Here is a 12,419-nt window from a genome sequence, read left to right on the forward strand (position 1 = left end):
TATTGGGCATAGCCAACACAGCAATTTGGGAAAGCTCTGATAAAGAAAGAAACCACTGGTGTACTAACAACCAGATACTGCACAGGTCAACCAAGGGAAACAACAGCAGTTGATGACAGAAACATTGTGAGAGCTGTAAAGAAAAACCCAAAAACAAGTCAGTGACATCACTAACAACCTCCACAGGGCACAATCCAGTGTTGGAAGAAGACTTTGAGAGCAGAAATATAGTACCACAAAATCCAAATCCACTCATCAGCAGTAAGAATTAGAAGGCCAGATTGAAATTTACAAAGAAATACAGCAATGAGCCACAAAAATTCAGGAACCAAGATTAACGTCTACCAAAGTGATGGAAAGACCAAAGTGTGGAGAAAGAAAGGATCTGTTCTGCTTCTGTAACAGGCTCTTTATTGATGATGTAACTCATGATGGTAGCAATAGAATTAATTTAGAAGTCTACAGAATCATTCTGTCTATGAATACCCAGAGAAATGCATCCAATCTAATTGGTAAGAGCTTTATCATGCACCGAAACAATGACCCAAAAAAACACTGCCAACACAACAAAGGAACTTCATTGGGGGGGTGTTTAGCCTGGCCAAGTCACTCACCAGATCTTAACCCAATTGTTCATGCATTTCACCTTCTGAAGGGGAGACTGAAGGCCAAAACCCCACAAAACAAACAAAATCTCAAAGAATCTGAGGTACAAATCTGAAAAACATCAGCAATATCAGGAAATGAAAGCTGAAATTCTATCATCTCATATTCATCTTTTGATCTCAAACTCAAGTACCTTCAGTGTATAGGGAAACAAAAGATCTGCCCTTGCTGTTTCAGTACTTTTGGAGGGCAATGTATGTATAAATAATTGTGAGTCCAGGAAGTCATTATATTTCTAGTACTCTGCTGGCCAGCAGCTCATGCCTTATACATTCTCCACAGTAAATGGAAAAAAAGAATACTTCCTCTTTCAGTTTGTCCACCATCCAACTTCTTCCTACTAGTCATAGGGAGAAAGTGAAGTACTTGTTTCATGTCATACTGAACGAGATGGGTTTAACAGCAATAATGCTGTTAAATGAAATCATTTTCATCATCATGTTCATGAAATCATTTTTATGAACTTGTAAATGATGAGAATGAGTATCACTTAAGTAGTTATAAATTCTGTGTTTCTTTCCAAAATGCTTGTTGTCTCTTGCATCTTCACTTATCAAGGCAATGCCTGTGTTTCAGTTTGCCTGCCAAGAGCATGCGTGTAAGGGACCTGCTATAATCCTTGAAACAGAATGAACACTCCCCCCCACAATCAAACAGTCATTTGGGTCTTAACTGGAGATGTTCAACCCACAGGCCATCTGCTGTACACTCAGTGGCCATGTTATGACATGCTTTCTTCTATTTAGACTAAGGCCAAGTTTACATTAGACCGTATCTGTCTCGTTTTCTTCGCGGATGCACTGTCCGTTTACATTAAAACGCCTGGAAATGCCGGGAAACGGGAATCCGCCAGCGTCCACGTATTCAATCCAGATCGTGTCTGGTCTGGTGCTGTGTAAACATTGAGAATACGCGGATACGCTGTGCTGAGCTCTAGCTGGCGTCGTCATTGGACAACGTCACTGTGACATCCACCTTCCTGATTCGCTGGCGTTGGTCATGTGATGCGACTGCTGAAAAACGGCGCGGACTTCCGCTTTGTATCCCCTTTCATTAAAGAGTATAAAAGTATGAAAATACTGCAAATACTGATGCAAATACTGCCCATTGTGTAGTTATGATTGTCTTTAGGCTTGCCATCCTTCCACTTGCAAGTGGTAAGTGATATGCGCTGGGATCACACACACAGCGGCTCAGTCCCGAATCATTGCTTGTGCACTTCACTCGCGCGCTCTGTGAGCTGCGCAGGGCCGGAGTGCGCACCCTCCAGAGGGCACTCGCTGTTCAGGGCGGAGTGATTTGGAGCGCAGGATGCCTGCAGAGCCGAGCGTATCCGTGTATTGGCATTGCTGTGTGCACGCGAATCGTTTTAAAAACGTTAATCTGATGATCCGCTGATACGGTCTAATGTAAACCCCACCTAAGTGGTTATTTTATCGAGTAAACTTATTATATAGATACACTTTGTAGGCATACAATTGCTGATGGTCAGGCCCCCACTACCATGATATAGTCACTGGAATTAAGAAATTGCTCTTGCATTTGTGGCCCCACCATCCAGGAACTAAAACATGGGCGTATTCAAGATTAAAATTATCAAATTTAGACATGTAAAAACTGACAATGCCGCCTAGAAACTGGCAGAACCTAGGATTCTGGAAAGGCTTACAGGTTCTTAAAACAATCAGGGGAGCAGAGTTCAAAAAACAACAGGAAAGCAGAACCCAATTTAAAATTCAATTTATTACACAATAAAAACATAACTCAGGAATGAATCTTTAAATTAACACCACCAATAGACAGTAAAAATAAATAAAATGCTAAGCAGGCCTGCAAAAAAACCAACAACCCTGGTTCGCAGGAGAATTAAAACCCCATTAAAAGTTCAGGTCCTTTTCAGCAGCTCCTCCTGTGTCCATGCATCTTCTCTCGGTCACTCAATATCCTCCTTGCACGCCTCTCACACCGAGCCGAAGCCATCAGATCTGTGGTGGAATAGAGAGACAAGGCGAGTAGTGTGTTCCCCACTTCCACTCTGCACTAACTCCAGCAACATCTCTCACTGATCTGCATCGCTGTGCCTGCCTTCCCAATATGACAAAGGATACTCACGGTTTTCCTGGGCGGCAGATATCTCGCTGCCTACTCAGGCCTGAGTGGAACAGCGTTGGCAGACACTGGCTGCTGCACGTCTCCCCACTGCGACTTCTCACAGATCGGCGCTGGCTAGTAACTCCAGGGAGGACCGCTTCTCCAATGACTGTTCTCTCCAGCATCTGCCCCCCTGCATACGCCTTGCTCTATCCTTTTTTGTCCCAATAAAAATCCATCTAGATCGTGTGGCGCATCCCACCGCACTTGTCGCTCATCAAGTAATACGCAGGGTGTACTCCCAAGGTCATCACAGTTCGTTTCAACTATTTTAAAAAATGCACTCCACAACAAACTAAAAACATCAAACAATTCAAATAAAAAGAGAATAACAAACCACAGCAAACCAGGTAAAATATTATTTTTTTTAAAAAAAGCATGCAAGTGAAATAAAAACACTCTTGTAAAAAATGCAATTATATAAAAACCAAAATATAACATGCACATGCATTTTGACCCTGTCACACCTTACTCTGTTACAGATAGTCTCACAAACCACTGTTTCCATGTTGTTGCACAGGCTCTCTTTTGTGGTAACATAGTTTTCATAGTTTCCTCCTGCATTGTTCAGTGTGAGTCAAATGGCCTCATTCTGTAGTTCTTAGCCACACTGACTGATAAAAAAAAATTGACTTCTTAACCCTTTGATGCAAAACATATGCACACCCCTTCTAATGCACAACATGGGTCAAAAATGACCCGCATTCATTTTCCAGGTTATTTCATGCTGACTGAGTTTTTCTTTGCTCTATCTTTTGAAATCAATTTATTTTCTCATCTCATCTCATTATCTCTAGCCGCTTTATCCTTCCACAGGGTCGCAGGCAAGCTGGAGCCTATCCCAGCTGACTACGGGCGAAAGGCGGGGTACACCCTGGACAAGTCGCCAGGTCATCACAGGGCTGACACATAGACACAGACAACCATTCATACTCACATTCACACCTACGGTCAATTTAGAGTCACCAGTTAACCTAACCTGCATGTCTTTGGACTGTGGGGGAAACCGGAGCACCCAGAGGAAACCCACGCGGACACGGGGAGAACATGCAAACTCCACACAGAAAGGCCCTCGCCGGCCACGGGGCTCGAACCCAGGACCTTCTTGCTGTGAGGCGACAGCGCTAACCACTACACCACCGTGCCACCATATTCCAAGTATTCTTTAAATATCTTGTTTTTAATTACCACAAATCATTAATTTAATTTTTTCTTTCCTACTTTATGAACAAAAATACTTTTTATATTTCTACACATGGGTCATCCAAGTGTGATTTAAAATTAAATGTCTTAATACTATAATGATAATTTGTTTCAAGTAATTACTTTAGCAGTGAATGGGGCCAGTTATTTATTTATTAACTATGTAGTTAGCTAAGCCAACTACAATAAAATTAGCTAACTAAAGTAGAATATGTCAACAGCTCGGTAGCTAATAGTAATTACTTGTAACTTTCTGACAAGTAATCTACTCACTCTCAAGGGAACCTAAACATAATCAATTTTTTTCTAAGGTAATGTTAGAACAATTGAAAAACATTACTTCCATGTATTAGATGGGCAAAGGGCGCTGTGCTGAGCTGTGAAATGTCTGACACAATTCACAGTTCCCACCAAACGCTGGAGTAAATGCATGCGGGTCGTTTCTGACCCATGTGTGTAAACTCGATGTAGAATTACAAAAGCTGTGCTTGTTCATAACTTAAGAAAGGAAAAATAAAAATGACAATTTGTGCTAAACAAAAGCAAGATATTTACTGCATATTTGGAAAAGTAAATGACAAAATGAATTTATTTCAAAAGTATATCATAGAAACACTCAGCCGTACATGAAATAACCTGGAAAATGAATGCAGGTTGTTTTTGACCCATGTTGTGCATTAGAAGGGTAGTGATACAAAAAGGGTTTTTATTCAAAAAATAAGAAAGGAAAAAATAAAATAAGGCTGTATGATGATCAAAAACAAGTTAATTGAGGAATACCTTGAATACTGAATGATGGAATTAATTTATTGCAAAGATATAGAAGATAAAAACTCAGCCGGGTCACTTTTGACCCATGTTTTGCATCAAAGGGTTAACCTCCTCTTACTCCCACTCATTAGAGCATCATTATCATTTTGCAATCAGTGCTTTATGATGATACTGACGGCTCTATTGCAGATATACAGTACATTGGATACTTATCTATAGTTCTCTCTCTTTCGTCTTCCTTCTCTTTTCCTCAGCCCATGAAGGCTCTCAGGGCCTCAGCTGGTACATCCCAGCCTGTGTTGTCCATTGAACAGGTCCAGACCGTGTTCTTCCAGCTGCCAGAGCTCTTAGCTCTCCACACTGAGTTTCACAGCAACCTCAGAGATAAACTACAGTTGTGTTTAGATCTAGAGCTAGGACTTCCTCTGCAGCTGCACCATGAGAACCATGACCTGTCTGTCGGAGACCTCTTCATCAAATTTGTGAGTCCTATTTTTTTTTTTTTTCATTGTTAATGTCATAGGCCTTTTGAATCAGCCAGAGAGCCCCTTACAGAAGAGTAAGCACTGGGTGATTTTCATTGGGCTTTAGACTGCACATGTTGAGTTTTTCATATGTAGTGCATAGGTGATGTTTCACATAAATCCTTTATTTTACTATGTGATTTTGACACACAATGCTTTTTTCACACTATTTTTTTCCACACATGTAGGGCATGTGGTATTATTTTTAATGTGTGATTTTTTTTCTCCACATTGTTAATTAATTTTCACCTGTGATCACAGATTTATGTTTATCACATACAATCTCATACACAATGAAATACAGTCAGGTCCATAAATATGTAGACTGTCTACCACAATGCACTGGAGTTGTAATTAAACAAAGAATATGAACCCAAAGGGTGGCAGCACAGTGGTGTAGTGGTTAGCGCTGTCGCCTCACAGCAAGAAGGTCCTGGGTTCGAGCCCAGCAGCTGGCAAGGGGCTTTCTGTGTGGAGTTTGCATGTTCTCCCCGTGTCTGCGTGGGTTTCTTCCGGGTGCTCCGGTTTCCCCCACAGTCCAAAGATATGCAGGTTAGGCTAATTGGTGGCTCTAAATTGAATGTGAGTGTGAATGGTTGTTTGCCTCTATGTGTCAGCCCTGTGATGACCTGGTGACTTGTCCAGGGTGTACCCCACCTCTCGCCCATAGTCAGCTGGGATAGGCTCCAGCTTGCCCGCAACCCTGCACAGGATAAGCGGATACAGATAATGGATGGATAGATGATCCCAAAGTGCACACTTTCAGCTTGTTTCCTGCTTGTTCTTGGTACCTTGAGCAAGTGAAATGCATGCTCAGTTGTAGTTAGGTCAGGTGATTGACCTAGCCATTGCAGAACATTCCACTTCTCTGCTTTAAAAATGCTTTGGGTTGCTTTTGAAGTATGCTTCAGGTCATTATCTATCTACATTGTGAAGCACCATCCAATGGATTTTGAAGCATTTGGCATTTGAATCTTGGCAGATAATATAACCATATACAATTGAGATTCATCCTGCTGCTTTTCAAACCAGTTTTGTACCTTTTATCTGCTTACTTATAATTGAAATAATTAGGGAATCAAATGCCTGGCCAAAAAGGTTGGTGCCTAAAAAGAGATTGACCCAATTTGCATATACTTCCCGTTTGTTGTAAAAAATAAATCTGCTTATGCCTCAGTTTGGGCACATCGTCAGTGGTGTTCCTGGGATCATCAGGTGTTTCGGGTCTTTCAACATCATACACTCTCCTCCAGGTGACCCCACCGGGGTTGATCAGACCCCAGCATGTGTCTAGACAGCTCTAGCTACTCTATCCCCATGGCTCTCTTCTTTTTAGCCACAGCCATCTTGAGGCTCTTTCAGCCACTTCGATAGTGCTGCGGATGGTGCTCCTCTTCCTCTTGCCTTCAATGGCCAAACTACTGAAGGCTCTGGTGAGAGAATGGGCCACGAATCCTGTACAACCAACTTCCACTGGAAGACATCTGGCTCTCCATCCTGACTGCTGACAATTACTGATCAGTTCTGCGTACTTGAAGAGCTTCCTTTTGAAAGGCTTCGTCCAAGCGATTTTCCCATGGGACTGTTAGCTCCAGCAGCACCACTTGCTTGGTGGATTCAGACACAAGGACAATGTCTGGTCACAGGGTGGTGACTGCAATGTGGCTAGGGAACTTCAGCTGCCGTCCGAGGTCCACCAATAGCTGCCAGTCTCTTGCTGAGGTCATGATGCTGCAGATGATGATCTCTTGGCAGGATTTGACTGCTCTCCAGCTCTGACAAAGGCAGTGGTCTTCTTGGAGGGTCGGCATCGCTTCGCCCAACCAAGTCCAGTGCTGATATTTTCAGCGATAGTCTTCAATACCAGATTGTGCCTCCATCTCATATTTAAGCTGAAAGTCTGCACTTTGAGGTCATTTTTGTCATTTCATTTCAACTCCAATATACTGTGGTAGCCAGTTAAAATAACAATACCTGTGTGAATATCCAAAATATTTTTGGACCTGACTGTATACTTTTACATGTTTTACACATGAACACATCATATATTACATAATCACATGTGGAAAAGCTTATGATCACAAGTGAAATGTATGTGATTTTTCTTTGAGGAATATTCTAACAGGCCATGTTTTTGTCATGCGATGTGTAGGTGAGCCAGTTAGGAGTGTACCGAGGATTTATTGATAATTATGAGAATGCTGTAGAGATAGTGAAGAAATGCACTCAATCAGACCCACGATTCCGAACTCTTGCTCAGGTATGTATGCTGTGTGTGTGGGGGGAATCTGACTGCAGGGCTCTTTCAGAAAGAAATAATGAGCTCACATTCCTTTGCACTTCCCCGTCATTTAGAGTATGAAGTCCACCAGAGGATCAGACAATTGCAGAGCAATGTACACCTTTGAAGGTAACAGAGGAGTGATGGTTGTTTATCAGTTATTCAGCCATTTTGAGTTGTCCATTTCAATTATTTGTCATATCACAGCTCTCCTGTACAAGCCTCTGGACAGAGTGACTAAGACTACACTTGTACTGCATGTAAGACAATTATATGTCAGTTATCATGTCCGTTATAATGATCTTAGAATGTACAGTAGTTTTGATTCTGTGTTTAAAATATGGCTTTATTTCTGTGGTTCACTGTTCTTCCTTTTGACAGGTCTCATGTCTATTCTCCTTCCTTTACAGGATCTGCTGAAACACACTCCAACTGATCACCAAGACAGTGTAGTGCTACAGGAAGCTTTACGTGTTTCAAGCAGCTTCCTGTCTGGGGTTAATGAGGGATTGCAATGCAAGACATCAGTCACAATTAGCAGAGGAGAGGTACACACACACACTATCCCACAAATTTCACAACTGGTTTAAACTTAGAAATTAAGGTTCTCCTGCTACCTTAAAACATGAGTAAACTCAACTTGAACATAACCTTTGTTTCACACTGAATAACTTCTGAATCGCGGTGGCCTCTTTGTATTTCCTGGTATTTCCTCAACATCACACCTCTTCCCCCTTTCCCCTTTCAACTTATAACTTACAGACATGAGTTAAATGAACATTGACAACCCAGACAAAACTTACAAATAGTCAAGACAATGGATTACTTAAAATTTAATTTTTGAAAAATTATAAACTTGAGTTCAATATCCAAACCTTGTCTTGACAATTGGGGTTAAAGAGAAGAAATATGTCCACACAACTTAATGGAGTTTTATTTATTTATTTATTTATTTTTACATTTACTAAAACCACAGCTAAGCGACAGCTAAGTATGTACCTTGGTATAACCATTGACAGTGATCATTTGAGCTCCATACAGTATGAGTAACATCTCAAAAACCACATACTAAATTTAAGAAACATAACCAATATAGCCTATAGCCTTACGTGATGCTGAGGAAGTAGCATGCGCTTTCATTGTCTTTTACACTGATCTAATGCAAAGTGTTACTAGTTGTCTCCTTTGGCTAACTCTGCTCAGAATGTGACAGCCATTGTCCCTTACATAAAAAAAAGCATATTACCCCAGTCTAACTTCAATTCAATTCAGCTTTATTTGTATATATTATCAGTTATATTTGCATAGTGCTTTTAAGAATAGACATGATCACGTCATGTCAGCTTTATAGAAATATATCACAAAACATGATAGCACCATTTACAGACATACAGATGTAGATTATATTTAGATCCCTAAGAAGAAGGCCAGACCTGACAGTTACAAGAAAAACTGCCATGAAATGACATGGGGAAGAACCTGGGAGGAACTTCAGTTAAAAGGGAACCCATCCTCTAATGGGTGGAACCGTAGTCCAATTATAAACCATTACTCTACAGCTGTAGATTATAAAATCAAGCAGTACTAAGTATGTTGAAAAGATATTCATGAGCATATTGTGAATAGGAGTCCTGGGGTTTGTACAAGACACTGTTTATGATTACAGCAGCATGTCTTGGGTAAGTCTACAGTATCCAGGTGAGATTATCCACTGAAGCAAGGGTGAGCACTGAGTGTAAATGATTTCATTTTGGAAAGTGCAAATTGTAAAAGTATACATGTGGGACCATCCAGAGCAGTATAAAATGAGTAGAAGCAGAAGTAGGGCATTAGGATGAGTCAGATCATGCTCAATCTTCATTCTCCTCACATGCAGTTTCACACTGGTTCCACAGTTCTCCTTTTGATGTGCAAACTGTAAACAGTATACTGATTTAGCTTGCTGATTATGCAAAGCTATATACAGCAGCAGTCAAAAGTTTGGACACAACTTCTAATTCAGTAATTTTCTTTATTTTACTTCATTAAAACATACTTTGTGTCTTAAAGTAATGATGGATGTCGTTTCTCTTTACTTAGTTGAGCAGTTCTTGATATAATATAGATTACTACAGTTGTGGAATAGGGCTATTTATGGTACTGTATTTTTATTATTTACTGTTTGATGATTGCAAACACATTAAGAAAGCAAGAAATTGCACTAATTAACTTTTGATGAGGCACCTGTTAATTGAAAGCGTTCCAGGTTACTACCTCATGAAGCTGGTTAAGATAACGCCAATAGTGTGTAAAGCATCATCAAGGTAAACGCTGGCTACTTTTCTTTCATGGTGTAGAAAAATCTACAACATGAAACCTATTTTGTTTTTTTTAACACTTTTTTGTTTACCACATCATTCCATATATGTTCCATATGTTATTTCATAGTTTTGATGTCTTCAATATTGTTCTACAATGTAGAAAATAGTCAAAATACAGAAAACCCTATGAATGAGTAAGGGTGTCCAAACTTTTGACTGGTTCTCTAGTTCATCCAGGGCACTTTGCTGAGGTGTTGCAGGCCTGTTCAGCTGGTAGAAGTATAGAGTTCAAAATAATAACAGGAATGTATTATAGCTCTATGGATGTTTATAAATGTATTAAATTAATGTTTCATCATAATTACTTTTTTTATTTATTATGCTAAGCAGGCGGCACGGTGGTGTAGTGGTTAGCGCTGTCGCCTCACAGCAAGAAGGTCCTGGGTTCGAGCCCCGGGGCCGGCGAGGGCCTTTCTGTGTGGGGTTTGCATGTTCTCCCCGTGTCCGTGTGGGTTTCCTCCGGGTGCTCCGGTTTCCCCCACAGTCCAAAGACATGCAGGTTAGGTTAACTGGTGACTCTAAATTGAGCGTAGGTGTGAATGTGAGTGTGAATGGTTGTCTGTGTCTATGTGTCAGCCCTGTGATGACCTGGTGACTTGTCCAGGGTGTACCCCGCCTTTCGCCCGTAGTCAGCTGGGATAGGCTCCAGCTTGCCTGCGACCCTGTAGAAGGATAAAGCGGCTAGAGATAATGAGATGAGATGAGATTATGCTAAGCACTATCTGATCACAAATTAAACTGTGCTATATACAGTGGTGCTTGAAATCTGTGAACTGATTCGAGTTTTCTATATTTCTGGAAAAATATGACCTAAAACATCATCAGATTTTCATACAAGTCCTAAAAGTAGTTGAAGAGAACCCAGTTAAACAAATGAGACAAAAATATTCTCATCTCATCTCCTCTAGCCGCTTTATCCTGTTCTACAGGGTCGCAGGCAAGCTGGAGCCTATCCCAGCTGACTACGGGCGAAAGGCGGGGTACACCCTGGACAAGTCGCCAGGTCATCACAGGGCTGACACATAGACACAGACAACCATTCACACCTACGGTCAATTTAGAGTCACCAGTTAACCTAACCTGCATGTCTTTGGACTGTGGGGGAAACCGGAGCACCCCCACACAGACAACATGCAAACTCCACACAGAAACGCCCTCGCCAGCCACGGGGCTCGAACCTGGACCTTCTTGCTGTGAGGCGACAGCACTAACCACCACACCACCGTATCACCACAAAAATATTATACTTGTTAATTAATTTATTGAGGAAAATGATCCAATATTACATATTACATATCAGTATGTGGGAAAAGTATGTGAATCTTTGTGTTCAGTATCTGCTGTGATCCTGTTGTGCAGCAATAACTGCAACTAAATGTTCTGGTAACTTTATTTCTGAGAGGTTGGTGGGTTTCCTCACATGAACTGCTTGCACAGTATTTCTATTGGAGCTAACACTTTTTAATTTGGTGTACACCTTTCCATTTTTAGGGTATTATTCCATACACCAGATGGGCTGGTTTGAGTATTTCAGAAACTCTTGATCTCCTTGGCACTGAATCACTGACACCATGTTTTTCATAATTGACAAATTATGAAAATTGTAGACTTTACTTCCAGTGCAAGCACACAAACATGCACGAACTCATTTTGGAGCTACATACCAGTATACAAGCTGCATAGTATACATGCACAATTAGTAACTCATGCAAATTTGCTGGGGCCACAGCAACACCATAAGAGCTCATTCACTGTGTGTGTGTGTGTGTGTGTGTGTGTGTGTGTGTGTGTGTGTGTGTGTTTCTCACAGAGACGACAGCTTGTGCGTGATGGATTTGTGGTGGAGGTCTGTGAAGGTGGGCGGAGCCTCAGACACCTTTTTCTCTACACAGATCTACTGCTGTGTGTCAAGCTGAAGTATGGGGCTATGGGGTGAGGGATTTTTTTGCTTTCAAAAAAGCAAATCGCCATTGTAAAATACTAGTTGCTTTCTCCACTTAGCAAATAGTTTTCACTGGCTGTGTGTGTGTGTGTGTGTGTGTGTCAGGAAGCAGCCTCACTACAGGTTTTGTTGGTATATGCCAATCACGGGACTAAAGATAACCTGGGCAGCAGAGCAGGAAGCATCTGCTGACCTTCAGCTTAAAATCAGCAACATGAGACTAAAGTTGTTCCATTTGAGGCGAGCATTCCGGCAGTTCATGGTAATGTGTGTATTTGTGATTATGTCAGCATGAAAGTTGTGTGTTTCTATGTTTAGTTATTATCGACATTCTAACTGCATATATGTAAATACAGTTTGCTGTTTTCCTCTTGTCATTAAATTGGGTCGCCTGAATGAAAACACTGGGTACTTAAGTCATCTGAAAATTGGAAATCTGCTCTAAATGATTGAGGCAAACTGAATTCACTGAAGAAATATGACATTGTATTGTTGACAAGACAAATTTAGAGCTATTTGTA

The 12,419-nt window shown here is 41.0% G+C and overlaps 1 protein-coding gene across 2 annotated transcripts in view; it reads left to right on the plus strand.

The window, feature by feature from the left end:
- si:dkey-33c9.6 (active breakpoint cluster region-related protein) overlaps positions 1-12,419 on the plus strand; it is a 30,372-nt gene that overhangs the window by 6,353 nt on the left and 11,600 nt on the right. For both annotated transcript variants that reach the window (XM_060921858.1, XM_060921946.1), the window contains 7 exons: positions 5,046-5,273; positions 7,468-7,575; positions 7,671-7,725; positions 7,804-7,856; positions 8,007-8,144; positions 11,767-11,888; positions 12,004-12,160. In XM_060921858.1, the coding sequence (XP_060777841.1) occupies positions 5,046-5,273; positions 7,468-7,575; positions 7,671-7,725; positions 7,804-7,856; positions 8,007-8,144; positions 11,767-11,888; positions 12,004-12,160 (861 nt within the window). The remainder of the gene's footprint in view (positions 1-5,045; positions 5,274-7,467; positions 7,576-7,670; positions 7,726-7,803; positions 7,857-8,006; positions 8,145-11,766; positions 11,889-12,003; positions 12,161-12,419) is intronic.

This window comes from Neoarius graeffei, chromosome 1, assembly GCF_027579695.1.
Source record: "Neoarius graeffei isolate fNeoGra1 chromosome 1, fNeoGra1.pri, whole genome shotgun sequence".
In the NCBI taxonomy this organism is placed as follows: domain Eukaryota; kingdom Metazoa; phylum Chordata; class Actinopteri; order Siluriformes; family Ariidae; genus Neoarius; species Neoarius graeffei.